This window comes from Penicillium longicatenatum (genome assembly GCF_028827895.1).
Source record: "Penicillium longicatenatum strain IBT 33135 chromosome Unknown contig_6_segment0_segment0, whole genome shotgun sequence".
NCBI lineage: Eukaryota > Fungi > Ascomycota > Eurotiomycetes > Eurotiales > Aspergillaceae > Penicillium > Penicillium longicatenatum.
Window position 1 is genome coordinate 4902159 of NW_026643123.1, and position 15463 is coordinate 4917621.

The following is a 15463-nucleotide window of genomic DNA, read 5'->3' on the forward strand; positions in this document are numbered from 1 at the left end:
GTGTGACACTGGTCGCAAGCTCTTTTGGTTGGGCAGCTAGTCGGCATGGTGTTACGAATATCACCATAAATCTCCACGGCTTTGAAGGATTCATATAAGCATGAGTTAGATGCATATGACAAAACGTGTCAGCAGTTTAGATTGAGATGATAATGCGGAGGCCTGATAAGGCTCGGGTGGACTTGACATTCACGGTTAGACTCGGATCCGACTTTTGCGGGGAAGAGATAAGGTCAGATGACCATGTTCATTGATGCAGATTAATCTCGGAATACCATTGCAATTTCTGTTTAAGTACTTATGACAACATGCAACATGCCTTGCTACTAAGATATTCTCAACCTATTCATATAAGTCTGCATGATCGCGCTTGATAGCATCGGCGCCTTTCTCGGCTACCATGTAAACGGAATTCTGGATTCGACAGTCGGGGATCACAGGAATCACGGAAGCATCAATAACCCGCAGGTTCTTAATTCCATGAACCTTAAGATTGGGGTCCACCACACCCTGCTGGATATTCTTGGATAATCGTGTAGTTCCACATGGGTGGAACGAAGTCTGGCAACGATCCAAGACAGTCCTCTTCATCAGATCGTCGTCGTGAAGTGGCATCTCCCAGGGATACTCATCCACGATGATATCCTTGAATCCATCTCCATTTTTAAGGACATCGTAGCTAAATCTAATACCCTCGCGGACAGCGATGATATCAAGATCATTGTTGAAGTAATTCAAGTTGATATTCGCTTGCTGAAGCGGGTCGGCACTGTGGAGGGTCACCTCTCCAGGCTCGGACACAGGGCGAACTAGATCGACCATCACAGTGACGTAGTTTCCCTTATTTGGAGTTGGGTAGTGCCACTGGAACGCACTACCAAAGAGACAGACGAAGTCGAGTTCGAAATGGGGCTGGTCGTAGGGGCAGAATGGATCCTTGTTTCCATTTGCCGCCTTTGCTTCCCGGTACTCAGGGCATTTTTCTAAGTACTTGTCGATGCGAGGGAATCCAATCAACTCGAGGAACCCAGATCCCATTGGGCCCCCATAGCTGCCGTCGTGATAAGCCTGGAGAGCTTTTTTGTGATGCGGCGTTCCCTTATGAAGGACATAATCATCCATGCCGTAGCCATCCTTGACGCGAAGAACGAAGGGAACACCCGGGTGATCCAAGAGGTGTTGACCGACATGGCGCGAGTCAACGATCACAGGAATATTGTGCTTCTTCAACTCTGCTGCAGGTCCAATGCCGCTGAGCATCAACAGTTTGGGACTCTCAAAGACACCCTCCGCGACGATGACTTCACGAGTGGCATATAGTTTCAGTTCCTGTCCAGAAGGAAGGATCACAACCACGCCCTTACATGTGTGACCTTCGTCGATAATGAGGTTTTTCGAATGAGCCTCGCCTAGGATGGTGATATTGGGCTTGTCAGCAACACAAAGGAAACTTCCCGACCGTCGGCCCTGATAAATCGAATTCACACTGTACGCGAGACCATTCAATTGACCATCGAAGACGTTCTCCGTGACCGGCTGACCGGTGGACTTCCACGCCTGGGTAAGAAGATCACGGAAAGGCTGCATCTCAGGGATGAGGGCGGAGTGAGCGATAGGAATTGGTCCAGATGTGCCAATCTTCTTCAGATCCTCTGAATACGCTTTTTCATCGTCGTGATAAGTGGCGCTCTTCCGCAGATACGGGAGAAGAGGATCCCAAGTCCACTCTTTCCCTCCAAACTCCTCCCACATATCATATGTGCCTTTGGACCCAGGGACCCAGCTAAAATAGTTCAGAGATGAACTACCACCAAGAGCCTTCCCGCGGGTATTGGGCTTCTCGATACGCTCATAATCGTCTCGCTTGACCATGGTGGTCTTGTAAGCCCAGTCGTACTTGCTGTTGCGGAGGTTCATAGCCTCGCAGGGCGTTCTGATTTCTTCAATGTCTTTGGCGTTGGCAACACCGGCTTCGACAACTAGAATTCTGGCATTGGGACACTCCGCCAAGCGGCCAGCGACAAGGTTGCCGGCGGTGCCACCACCAACGATGATGAAATCAAATTCACTATTGTCCGGGACAACCATGATGAAAAACTGAAAGGTTGAATCAGTTTGAATGTCTGAATGTCTGAATGTCTTGTTTGGATCACAACAGCATGGACATTCAGCACCCCTTGGCTCTTTATATGTGTAATCCCAATAGAATTTCGGGAAGACCGGGATCATGCGATGTTGAACAATAATTCGTCTTGGAATTACCCCTTTGGCACCTAGGCGTCATTGATTCAGATACGCACTCGAGGGACAAATTTTGAAAAGGTAACACATATATTGAGAAGGAAGAGTCATTGATTATGCAGTCTTCATAGAGTTCGATACGAGTTGAAGTCATCGTTTTCGCCATGGAACGTCTATACCGGGGTTTGTTCCTCTATGTTGCGCGGCCTGTGACACGAGTGTTATCTCTAATCCCAAACATCCAATAAAACACATGAATCATCTGTTCATCGTTGCAGGCAAAACTCTAGTGGTCAAATTTAGAATACGAGAGATGCGTCGTCCCGGACCACTAAGTATAACCGTGCTGGCGTTTTGCCCGAACCATGTGCCTAGCTAAAGCCTGCCTTAGGCTTAGTTCAGATGATAAGAGAAGACAGAGTTCTCATTGGAAACCCTCATATCTTTACTCTAAAACAAATGGTTGCCGGTAAAGTTTTCTTTGTTGGTCAGTTTAATCAGCGTCAAGACCTTGGAGCTGGGATGTCTTAAAACTTTGCTATGTAATACAGACCGAGCTATAGACCTTTGTGGGTCCAGACAGAAAAAGGAATCGACAGATCTGGTAGTGGTATTCACCAATAGCATCACCCGTCGCCACAGCGGAGAGCTTTGTTTGTTTAGACGTTTAAGCGCGGCAAAACGACATCACCTCATTGGAGTGAACAGAATGTTTTGATGTTGCCGTCTACCCGAAAAATGCCTCGTAGATTCGTATCTGATATCCAATTTTGGGGCATCGGACTCCACAAATGTGTCATCTAGTGGTGACCTTCGATACGAACGACGATGGAATGGGGGTCAATTGCGGCCAAACTCTCGCTGTCGTGCAAATATCACTTGAGAGTGAAGGAGAGTGTAAGTGTAATACTGGTGGAGCCTTACCCAATCCAGAACCACGAGGTAGACAAGTGGTGATACACTTTAAACTCTATATAACTCAGCTTTGGAAACTCAGCTCAAGTGTGATACCAGCCTACCTCCGAAAATACACTCTTACTACCAGAAATATCATTCAACATGGCAGACTACTACACATTAGCGGAAGGTAGGAATCCTTCCGATCCAGATCTTCCTTGAGCTTGACTATATATAGGCTGTCCATTCGCAAGCAGCAGTACAGCTGTTCAGCTACGTAACGGGCAAGGGGGTGGACTTGGGTTGCTTGAAGATACCCAGCTCATTGAGACTCTGGCCCATTTTTCGCGTGAGAGGATTCCGGAGAGGCATGTTTCCTGATCAATCAATTGATAGCCTTAGTCAGAGGGAAAGAGATCTAACGATTGATTAGAGTCGTTCATTCCAAAGCTTCCGGGTAATCCGGCTATGATGGTTATTCCTTGGGTTTCAATTGCTGACATTTATGTAGAGCCTATGGCGAATTTGAGGCTACCCGCGATTGTTCCGACTTTACGTCCGCTAGTTTCCTCAACAAGGTCGGGAAGAAGACCCCAGTGCTGCAGCGGGTGTCAACGGTTGGCCCTGAAGCGGGCTCTGCCGATACTTCTCGTGATGTCCACGGATGGGCGATGAAGTTTTATACTGATGAGGGCAATATGGACTGGGTTTTCAACAACACAGTATGTGTGTCAGTCTCTAGCGTCGTGATGTTAAATTGACTTTTGAATTTCTCTTCTACAGCCAGTTTTCTTTATTCGTGATCCAATCAAGTTCCCGTCCCTCAACCGATCTCACAAACGGCATCCTCGGACTCATCTTCCAGATGCAAACATGGTGAGTCAGTTCAGTCTCAGGACATGGTAGCCAATCTAATGAGCAAACAGTTTTGGGAGTATGTGTTCTATGGGTTCTAATTTTCAAACTCCATTCTCATACAATCTAGCTTCCACGTCGGTAATCCAGAGGGTATGCATGAACTGCTACATCTATTCAGTGATCGCGGTACTCCAAAGTCTATCCGGCACATGAATGCATATAGTGGGCATACATATAAGTTCACCAAACCGGTAAAATCCAATCTTTTTTACTAGGGAATCTTGTTACTCCGTCTAATTTTATCTAGGACGGGTCATTCAAGTATGCCAAAATCCATGTCAAAACGCAACTAGGAGTGGAGAATTTCACCAAGGAAGAGGCCACCAAAATAGCCGGCGAAAATCCGGATTATCTCATTCAGGACATGTTTGAAGCCATTGAGAGGGGTGACTTTCCCGTGTGGAATGTCTATGTTCAACTGATGACTCCCGACGAGGCTAAGAATTATCGATGGAATATCTTCGATATGACCAAGGTTTGGCCACATAAGGATTTCCCTCTGCTGCAAATCGGACGCCTTACGATGAACCGTAATGTAAGTGGCATCATTTTCTTTCGCACCTGTCATTCTGCTTGGTTCTAATGAGAATAGCCAAATAATTACTTCGCGGACATTGAACAAGCCGCATTTTCACCGTCTACAATGGTGCCAGGATTTGCTGCATCGGCTGATCCTGGTAAGTGGATACGCTTATCTATGTCTATATATGTATGAAACAAACTTAGGTACAGTTCTGCAAGCCCGACTGTTTGCATATCCCGATGCTGCGCGTTATCGGATTGGCGTCAATTACCAGCAACTCCCGACCAATGCAGCCAAAGCCCCTGTCTATTGCCCTTTCCAAAGGGATGGTGCGATGAGATTCGACGGAAACTACGGCGCTGATCCTAATTACGTCAGCTCGTCCCTTCAGCCAACCAAGTTCTACCCAGCCGTGAAAAAGACGGATCCTGCAGCACTGAGTCTACACACTGAACATGAGAAGTGGGTGGGCGAGGTGGTAAGTTACGCGAGCCATGTCACTGATGAGGACTTTATCCAACCCGCAGCATTGTGGGAGGTTATTGGTCGGGAGCCCGGTCACCACGATCGGTGTATTGGGAATATCGTTGCTCATTTGAAGGGCGTGAAGAGCCATGAATTACGCAGAGCTGTTTATGGTGTGTGTTCCTCGTCAAGTATCAGGGGTACACAATGAAGGGATTCTTCATTGCATATACTAACCTGCAATCAGGACTTTTCTCTCGTATCAACAAAAGTCTGGGATTGATGGTGCAGGAACGTACGGAAGAGGCAGTTCAATCCCCCTGATACAACAGCACTTAATTTACACTTGATAGGTAAAAGATAGTCTTGCAGATTATGCAGATAATATTCAAGACGGAATTATCACCCTCGGGTATAAAAATCGGAAGTTTGTGAGCTACTAATTCCAAATTTGGCTTTCATAGGTTGAATCGGAAATGGCGATATAGGTAGAAATAATAAACAAGAAAAAAAAATGATTCCGTTCGACGAAGGCGATACAATTCGCCACTGAGCAGCCGCTCACTGATTCCGTGTGATACCTTGTTACAAATTGCATCCCTTCTCATCATGATATCTGTTCATGATTCGTTTACGGCGGACAAAATCCCCCAAAATAAGTTCCAATCACCAGTCATGATCTCATGGATTCAGTGAAACATGACGGGTCAATTGCGCTTGGGTACCGCGAGATATGAGCGACATGATTCAACCGTCGAGCATATGTGGGATGCACGACCTTTCCCACGAGCCAAAAAAAACGAAAGGAGTTATGATCTCCCATCGTAAAGTTTTGTTCTGTCCATAGATCCGAGAGGTATCTCGAACCAGCCAAGGCCTTAGCGATCGGACCAAGCTTCGTGCTTTGGCTCTTTTCTGAAATTTCGAGATAAGCGAATCCATGTGCTGTTCAGGCATGAAGCGGTGTGCACGATTCAAGTAGTCGACACGTTCTGGTCAAACGCCCCACGTGGATTCGCAAGCATCTGGCTCATGTCGCATCCCCGTAGCACATCCGTAGCCGATTTTGGATGTTTTGGTCCAGTCGTGACACCACGGCAAGCATCGGGGAAGGATGTTCCAGCAATGAAAGGCGGAAGTGCCGCAATCGAGGTGGCTGCATAAAGACAATCAATTGCCCCTTTGGCGCATCTTACCGCTGTCATTGATTGCGGTGGTGGATATGAATGGTTCGTGGGTCCAGGGTGGCCCCTGCTGCCTTGGTTACACAACATGAAGTTCCCCTCACCGTGACCTGCACACTGCTGCATCAGTGCATTTCGGGTGTCGAGGCTCGACTTTCATAGTTGCTACAATCTGTGCTTGCATTGCATTTCGGGGCGCTTGCGCAGCTATTTATTCTTCAGTGCGACCCACTGGAAGCTTCTTCAAACATGGGTCCCCAGCGTCGACGTACAGTGTCCGCTTCCAAGCTCCGAGAAAGCTCAATCTTTCGAACAAAGAGATCTGGACTAATTTCAGACTTGCAAAATGATATGGGAGTATTATAACGGCAAAATCCTGTTTGTCACTGGTGGGACGGGAGTCATAGGCACTGCGCTCCTTTATCGTCTCTTGACCCAATCCGCGCCAAAAAGGGTCTATGTGTTGAGCCGCGGTGGTTACTCGTGAGTGACAAAAGCCAGCAGGGATGGCAAGTGCAACACTGACATAGAACATTAGAAATGCAAAGGCAAAATGGTCCAGCTTGATGCCTGCTCACTTTGCCAAGGTCCTTTACGATAGCAAATGTATGACCGTCATGGATGGTGAACTGGGAGACACGGCAACAATGGATCTATCCGATGAGGACCTGCAAATGCTGAAAAGAACGGTACACATCATTATCCACGCTGGTGCCACTATGGAGGTCACAAACTCGCTCCGCGAGCTATCATACAAAATCATCGCGCCAACCCTGTGTTTGACTCAATATGCATTGAAATTCGCCAACCTGGAACGATTCGTGTTTCTTTCGACAGCATATGCCAATGCCCACCTGTGGAAAACCAGCAAATCTTCCGACGTTCAGGTCGAGGAGAGGGTGTACCCCCTGGGAGACGAAAGCGAGGATCTACCTTATGCGACAGCCCCGGAAATATGGAAACAAGTACAGAAGACGGGTTCATCAGACGAGTACGACGCACATGACTTTCCCTGGCCCTTTGCCTATGCCAAACACCTTGCCGAGCGGCTAGCTCTTGAGAAAGCCGCCCAGAAAAACGCAATGGATAAGATTCTTATCATTCGCCCTTCGGTCGTTGGCCCAGCTGATAAATTACCTTTCCCGGGTTTCACAACCTCAAAAACGACCCCGTCTACTGCCTGTGCTGCTGCATACGCACTACACCCGGGTCGGAAGATAATGCTATCCTCACGCTGCCCGAACCCAGACCAAGAGGTTACCATCGATGAAGTCCCCGTGGACGTCGTCGCAGATCGACTACTTGTGCACGTAGCCCTGGGCTCGAGCGGATGTGTCCATGCCGTCAGTGGGGAGAAGGGCAGACTTCGGATTGAGGACTGGTGGAGTGCGTTCAAAAATGAGCGTCGACTTCCTTGGAATGTGAAACCTGTTTGGACGTCTGAAGATTGGCACTCTACGAATCTGCATCATATGGCGCGGGATTTCAAAATCATCGGGACTTCGTTTGCGTTTTCCGATGATAAGACCGATGCACTGGCGGAGAAGATTAGTGCGGAAGAAAGCGACAAACTTCTCCTTTATGCAGATCGGTCGAAGCCGTATCATCATACTATAGTACATCAACGGCATCATATTCATAATGCGGCGAGGTCTTTGGCTAAAAAGACGGGATGGCCCATTTGTTCGGTGCGATTACTTTGTCGGAAGGGTCAATCTCCGCTGCAGATGAACCAACCGAATGAGAAGGCTGTAAAATGAAGCAACGGAGGAGAGATCTTGAAAAGTAATGATATATCGTCGAAGACTTGGTAAAATGCTTCTAATGTCCATCTGTTCAATGTTACCTCGGAGTCTTTTCCTTAGCAGGACTTGACTTTTAAAATGTTCATAACTATCTTTCATAATCAATGTTTGGATTCGTTTTCAAGTATATGCAGAAATTGAATACTATTTCTAACATAATCGATCTATGGCCGTAATCGGGATACTCCAGTTGGCCGCGGAGCGGGTCCACACGCGGGGAAAAATAAATTCTTTTTTTTTTTGCCCCTCAATACTTCCTTATCACCTTGAACCAAACCTCGAACCCTCACTCACCAACGGCCCACCATGCCTCCATCAACATGCTTTAACTGCAAGACGGCGCGCGCCGTAATCATCCGACCGAAAAACCGCCACAAGCTCTGCCGCGAATGCTTCATCCAGATCTTCGAACTCGAAGTCCACGAAACAATCACAAGCGCAAACCTATTCTTCCGCGGCGAGCGAATCGCAATCGGAGCCAGCGGCGGCAAAGACAGTACCGTTCTAGCTGCGGTACTGAAGACTCTTAACGAGCGACATGACTACGGACTCGATCTCAGTCTACTCTCTATCGATGAGGGTATTCGCGGATATCGCGATGATAGTCTCGAGACTGTGAAGCGCAATGCAGTACAATACGAGATGCCTTTGGAGATCGTCGGATACGGCGAGCTATACGGGTGGACTATGGATCAGGTGGTGGAACAAGTGGGCAAGAAGGGAAACTGCACGTACTGTGGCGTGTTCCGCCGACAGGCTCTTGATCGCGGTGCGGCGCGATTGGGTATCAACCACGTTGTAACGGGACATAATGCGGATGACGTTGCCGAAACGGTCATGATGAATCTGCTGCGCGGTGATCTACCCCGATTATCGCGTGGAACAAGCATCGTCACTGAGTCTGGAGCTTCAGATATCAAGCGCAGTAAGCCGCTGAAGTACGCTTATGAGAAAGAGATTGTTCTCTACGCGCACCATCGTCAGCTGGACTATTTTAGTACCGAGTGCATTTATTCGCCTGAGGCATTCCGCGGAAGTGCGCGCACCCTGATTAAAGACTTGGAGAAGATCCGACCGAGCTCGATTCTGGATATTGTCAAGAGTGGTGAGGATATGGCTGCTCTCGTGCCCTCGCAGGTCCGGGGAGCCGGGAAGTGCAAGTCTTCTGCGCCTGCTGAGGATGAGGCGGCTGGTGGTTGTGGAAGTCAGAATGGCCGGTCTAGCGGTGGAGAGATGGCTGCCATGGAGCACCAACTTGCTGCGAATGAGACTGCCGAGTCCCGCGAGACGGAGATTCGGATCCCGAGGAAGGGCGTCGAGGCGAAGAAGATCAAGCCTCAGACTTTGCAGTATTGTGAACAGTGTGGTTATATCTCAAGTCAGCGCATCTGTAAGGCGTGTACGCTTTTGGATGGATTGAATCGTAATCGTCCCAAGACTGCGATCGAAGTTGGTTTGGAGGATGAGGAGGGCAGCTCAACGTTGGCGAGACAGATGGAGCGCACTCAGCTGACCAACAGCTGATTGGTATTACGAAGACATACAATATACAACATCTGTCATCCGCCGTCTTATCTGGTGAAGCCTGCTTCTGATACAGGCAAAGGCATATTCCCAGAACTCCAATCAGGCTGCTCTTCCAAGAGATTCTGAGAAAATCAGACTTGCACGACACAAGCTCTGACTTCTGAGCTGAAGTACTACTCAGCAAGCCCACGCCAGTCGCTTTCGAGTCAGAAAAGCTTCATTCAAAGGCATCTCATGAGCTATAAAATTAGCTCCGAAAGCTATACTCTCCCGAACCAAAGGAGAAATTCTGAATGTCTACGATACATACAATAGTTAGACAATTCCAGATAGAAAGAAATATCCATGTTACAAGTTCTCTATATTTTGTACAGGTGATCAAGAAGTAGTATACAAATCCTGCCAATCAAGGCACATCACACTTCAGTATATCGCAATCATCCACTCAATGCCAATCCAAGATTCTTCCAGGTGACGATTCCACTGTCGTCACCACCCGATCTGATCCCGATCCAGTTTCAATGTAGTCAATCCGAGAAGCAGGTCCCCAATATCCAATCAAGCCCAGTGCGAAGGTGTAGCATAGCACAGCGGATTTCGAATATCAAATCTTTGGACGACACAGACAGGTCAAGGCTAAATAGCCAGCCTTCAGATCAAATTACTCACCCTTCCCCTTCCCCTCAGCCTCATACAACGAAGGAACATCGAGTCCAACTCTTCTAGCCGTAAGTCTGACCCTCTCCTCCTCATCCATACCCATACCGGGATTATATCTCTCAAGCAACTCAACATATGTCCGCTGCGCGCGAGCATACTTAGCCAGCTGCTCAGCTTCCTGGAAGCGCAAAGTAGCCTCTTCTGCGGAAGTGGGAAGTGAGAATGGAACGGGCGGACTTGAGGAGGAGCTTTCTGTGGAGGTGGCGGAACTGGGTGTTGTTGCTGGGTTGGGACTTCCGGTTGTGGAGGGTGTTTGTTCTTGGGAGCGGAAGAGCTGGCGGAGGCGTTGGTGGAGGGGGGAGGGGGAGTTGAGGGTGCGGCTTCTCGCGGGGATTTCGCGGAGAAGAGAGCGGTAGGCTGTCCGCATTTGGGAGGTGTTTGATGTCATTTTTGTGGGTTGGGTGGTGTTTTGGAAGTTGGGATGTTGGCGAGATCTTATCTGCGGTTTTTGGCGGATCGCGATGGATGGAGGTTGCACGTGACTTGGCTGGAAGTATTGAGGCAATAGCACACCCGGCACGAATTATTGGCAGAATGAAGTTTTTTCTGCTTTGGTACTACATGTGCAATGTTTGATGACTGATAAATCCTTTTAATAAAATCTACCACAGGTAGATATTGTCATCCGCACCGCGGCTGTTGATCATGACTACATACCACATCAACGTGCTCCTATGTACAAAGTGTTTGGCGGAGCTTCGCCATTGAATCACCGCCCCGAGCTTCATCATTCATGCCATGGAACAATCCAGCAAAGCATGCAAGCAAAAAACAGAGATAGAACAGGACAGGAAATTGCAGAACGCAGTATATATCAATCATAGAAGCGTATCAACGTGAGGAGGATATGGTGGACAGAGGTTAAAGCAAGGTACGCGAGCAAGGGTGTTGTAGCAGGCCACGGGAATATTGGCATGCTTCTTTGGTTTGTAATCGGCATTTAGGCACGTAGCCAGCCAAACTTTTTTCGTACGGGCTCGCCGCTAGTGGATGGCTCGATTTGCAAGCTGCGAGCATACAGATCCTAATTCTGTTAGTTTGAGATTAAGATGAGGAAAGCAGGCGTATCTTACCTCTTCATCACCGGAGAGCTTGCAGTCGAGAATCAGTCGTTCGATATCTTCGAATTTCTGAGCTTGAGGATGGGGTGTCTTTTGGCTTCGCTGAATACCAAGGACGGCCTCACCCATGACCTCAAACTTCTTCCAGTTGATCCGGGACTTGTTTTCACCGACAAAGGTCTTATTTCCTTCTTCTGCAGAGACCAGATCGCGGCGGTGTAATGGCAAGAAAGGAATCCTCTCGGAGAATGAGTTCTCCCACGCTAACCGGTAGGCGAAGTGGCTGCGCTGGGTGCTCATAAGGATAACGAGCCGCATGAATTCTTTTTGCGTCTGGACCGGGATCAATTCCCGGGTCTGTGTCAATCGATGGACAGGTGTGCCATTGATGGCGGCAATCACAGCACCGAGAGCGTTATAGTTGTTTTGACGACGGAGTTTCTGTATACAAGTTAGTGTCTGAGATTAGCGGGTAGTAAATTTGGATACTCACCACTGCGATATTCATGAATTTTTCAAGACACCTTGCCCGGTGCTTGGGTTTGTCACGAAGTATGATCATACTTGCCACGAAGAACGCCAGATGATTGAATTGTTTGATCATCCGGTTGACGTTGGCCAAGCTCTTGATCTTGTCCTTGTCAACGCCAGAGATACTCACATGGCGCACAAGATCACGTGGACGGAATGAGTTGTACATGACCCAATCGATACGCGTAAGCTGACGGGCAAATTCTTCATCTGGTGTCTCCATGAATTGCCGCCATTGAACTTTTGTGAGCGGATGTCGAGGGTGCAGTTCCAGACGGAGCGCTTCCTTTTGCGCGGCCTCCAAGGTCAGAACAGTGAATGATTGGTTGAGGGTACTGGATGGTTTGTCGGTATTAGATGAGATGGAAAGGGTTCCTGAGAGGCGAGAGGTTGAGTCATGCGGTCCATCACTGAGATCCAAGGCGCTCATGCTATAAATCGGGTCTTCTTCCTCTTCTCCTTCATCTTCATCGTATGTGCCAGTCAGAAATGGTGCTGGCGAGCTCCGACCAGAGTTATCAAAAAAAGTCTCCGTGAGGCTGGAGTCATCAATGTCTCCGTCTCGGAATGCCCAGCCGATGTCGTCGTCATCGGCATTCGTGTCAAGGAATGATCCAATTTCCTTCGCAGCGAACATGTAAAAATGACTCTTTTCGAGTGTAGTGACAAATTCATTGACCCGTTTGCGAGTCTTAGGGTAAGCAAAGTCACCGGGGTAATCTGAAGCCCATTGGGCCATGACGTTCAGTAATCGCAGCTGATCGGCCATGCGGGCCAGTTGATCTGCATTGCTGGTTTCGTTTTTGTCGAATCGGCCAATCAAGGCATTGAGAAGGGTTGCGGGAGCAGCGAATTTGCGATAGAGGCAGAGAAAAATGGTGACGAACTTGCCGTCCTGTTTTGACATGGGCAAGGCGACGAGACGGTCGACTAAGTCATCAAACGACAATCCCGCCTCGGCGCTGCAATTGCTCTCGCTACTCGGCTTAGGCCGCACGACACTAGTCGGACTCAATGGGGCTTCATCCATCTCGTCCTCCATATTCAAAAAGCTATTAAAGGCGTCCGGGTCTCCACTATGCCGCCAGGCAGTTTGTATACGTTGTGAGAAGCTGGGTTGTGATTCTTGGTTTGGAATATCTCCCTGTGCTGATGGTCGGCGGGTATTCATCCGCGCCTCTGGAGGAGATTGCGGTCGCACCGGCTGGGAATTACTTCGGGCATTTCGTGCAAAACTTGGAGCATTCTGTTGCGCCAGATTGGAGCGCGGGGCTAGGTCGGTGGGCAGACAATCACCATTCCCATCGACACTTGGGTTCGAAACCGACGGTATCGAGCCGCCAGCGGCTCCCGTTAACACGGCGGTTGGGGTTTCGGAATTGGCTCGAGTATGGTGCCAATCGAGGGGTGGGGTGGGTTGGAAGGACTTGGTCGTTGTTCGCGGCGGGGGAGGGACGGAAGGCGCAGGATTATTATTAGGGTGGTCAGACGAAGCGAGGTCTGGGCAAAGTGGGAAAAAATGGCAGAACTGAATTAGCTCAAGTGTACCAAAGAGCGGACAACGCCACAAATCTCTCCAAAGTCTCTTCTGCTCAGGATTCCCTCGTTTGGGGCTCCTCTGTCGATCGGTGGACTCTGGACAGGAGAGTGAAAAAAGGGTAGCGAAATGCTAGTACCGTGACCCACTTTGGAGCATTCACCCATGGGGGGTCATGGCTCACTAACAATTCCGTTTGATCCATTGTTGCCGAGAGGACAAAGAGAGAAGACCGAACGAATCAAAAATAAAAATAAAAAAGACTCACCTGCTCGGAAGGAAATTACGGCCCGCAGAACAAGAGCAATGCACATTTGCTGGGATCGGGGCGACTCGGGCGAGGTCCGGTAGGTCTCGTGTCGCTCATGGATAGCACCCAGGTCACTGTCCTCCGGGCGCAGATCACACTTGCAGGCAACCAACAGGAATGGCAATGGGGATGCATCAAGCGAGTCTAAATACACCAAAATGGTCAACTCAAACCCCAGCAAATCGGAGTGGGCGGTCCATGCTTTACCCCAGGATTACGGGGCGATGTATGGGGTAACCTGCCCGGCGATGGAGGGTTATATCGGGGGATTTCGTGTGCAAAGACCATCAACCTACCTACGAGTTCAATTGTTTCGGCGAATTTGTCCGGTTGAGTTGCATCATGCAGCACCAACACTCCGTCAATGGTCGGAGGAGAAGAGTCCTTTCCCAGATGTGGCCAGAGAATGTTCTTTTCCTGATCGAATTGAACCTTCTTCAAATCGATTTCCAACAAGCGCACAGTGTAGATGGACCCATCCAATGACATCTTCTTCTTGGTCAAGATGGAGGAGGGCGTGCTTTTCATATCCAAGGCGCATTTTATAAAGCTCGTCTTGCCAGCATTGAACAATCCCACAACAGCAATAGTCACTTCGGGGAGACTGGCCTTGGGTTCCTACAGAGAATCGACTACCGTTAGTAATCTAATGATTCTTCTTGGTTGCAGTTATAATTCTGCATGGCCTATCAAATCCGCGGGGTCTCGGGACACACCTCATCACCTTGCCCTTGCCGGGAGCGAGATCGCTTAGGCGTGTGATTGCTCGGCACCTCGTCTTCCTCCAATGTCTGACCAAGTTTTGCTGCAGACCCCTGTCTTCGAACCGAATCCAGTTTGTAAAGTCCTCCTGATGGGGCCGAGGCTGTACGGCCACCCATACCCGGACGTTGTAAAGCTGCCGCGGACGTTGGCATTGCTTGTGCTCTGTCGCTGGAAGCCCGCTCATGACGGGGCGGTTGGGAAGCCATGGCGTCCGGTTAATGGCGGATATAATGCGTGGGCGACGAAGTAACCAATTGCGACAGCGCAGGTGATCTTTATTGTGTTTGTTCGAGGAGCCCGCACTGCAGCGTATCCATTATTGCCGTAGAACAGATCAGATTCGGTCACGGGGCGAGGTACCCATTTGGCGTAACAAGGCAATGGAAGGCGAATGCTACTACACGTCGTAGAGGATTTCAACTACACTCAATAGCTAGTTAGACCTAATTGAACGATCTGGGGGGTATATGAGCGGGGGGGGGGAAGCTTCCTTCATAACTCACCGGAGTTATCCAAACAGCAACGAAATGGAACCGTGGAACGGACAAGCCCAACCTTAAGAGGAAAAAAGAAAGGGTAATCCAAAGAAAAGGTGAATGTTCTTTATAAACAAGAAATCCAAAAATGTATGGACAGATCACAGTGGAGGATTTACAATTATTTTTTTCTCGGGAACCGAATTCTCCTTTCCCATTGGAGTCAGGGAAGTGCCGTAGTGGCCCGTTCTCCAGATCGCAAGCCCACAGTTCAGTTCCCATCTGAACTCGAGCCATCCGAGCCTTTCCATTCGTCGAGTCACATTCTGAGCTGAGCTGAAACCCCATATCCATTATTCCATAGCTGCGATATGGAGTATGGGCTACCAAGATCGACGCAGAACTGTCCCTCGTGGCGCCGCCACCCAACATGAAAATATTAAATTGACAGGATGCCAGGATACTCGCTTACGAAACCAAGACAATAAAATACTAGCATCACG

At 48.9% G+C, this 15463-nt stretch overlaps 5 protein-coding genes across 5 annotated transcripts; 3 read left to right on the forward strand and 2 right to left on the reverse strand.

The window, feature by feature from the left end:
- Window positions 1-342: 342 nt before the first annotated feature.
- Window positions 343-2088, reverse strand: N7484_010031 (GMC family oxidoreductase; the record flags this gene model as incomplete). Its single annotated transcript, XM_057120418.1, has 1 exon — window positions 343-2088. The coding sequence occupies one exon, from the start codon at window positions 2086-2088 to the stop codon at window positions 343-345; it is 1746 nt and encodes a 581-aa protein (XP_056969973.1).
- Window positions 2089-3300: 1212 nt separating this feature from the next.
- Window positions 3301-5368, forward strand: N7484_010032 (catalase; the record flags this gene model as incomplete). Its single annotated transcript, XM_057120419.1, has 11 exons — window positions 3301-3328; window positions 3377-3506; window positions 3572-3595; window positions 3650-3860; window positions 3922-4014; window positions 4065-4072; window positions 4124-4247; window positions 4304-4591; window positions 4649-4733; window positions 4783-5217; window positions 5292-5368. 11 exons carry the CDS (start codon window positions 3301-3303, stop codon window positions 5366-5368), a joined length of 1503 nt encoding a protein of 500 aa, XP_056969974.1.
- Window positions 5369-6574: 1206 nt separating this feature from the next.
- Window positions 6575-7988, forward strand: N7484_010033 (uncharacterized protein; the record flags this gene model as incomplete). Its single annotated transcript, XM_057120420.1, has 2 exons — window positions 6575-6711; window positions 6767-7988. 2 exons carry the CDS (start codon window positions 6575-6577, stop codon window positions 7986-7988), a joined length of 1359 nt encoding a protein of 452 aa, XP_056969975.1.
- A 351-nt stretch (window positions 7989-8339) lies between these two features.
- On the forward strand, window positions 8340-9557 carry N7484_010034 (putative PP-loop ATPase superfamily protein; the record flags this gene model as incomplete). The annotated part of the gene is made up of 1 exon (XM_057120421.1): window positions 8340-9557. The coding sequence occupies one exon, from the start codon at window positions 8340-8342 to the stop codon at window positions 9555-9557; it is 1218 nt and encodes a 405-aa protein (XP_056969976.1).
- Window positions 9558-10221: 664 nt separating this feature from the next.
- N7484_010035 (putative Ras guanyl-nucleotide exchange factor RasGEF) lies at window positions 10222-14690 on the reverse strand (the record flags this gene model as incomplete). Its single annotated transcript, XM_057120422.1, has 7 exons — window positions 10222-10637; window positions 11229-11304; window positions 11354-11782; window positions 11835-13372; window positions 13678-13863; window positions 14016-14337; window positions 14436-14690. 7 exons carry the CDS (start codon window positions 14688-14690, stop codon window positions 10222-10224), a joined length of 3222 nt encoding a protein of 1073 aa, XP_056969977.1.
- Window positions 14691-15463: the final 773 nt, after the last annotated feature.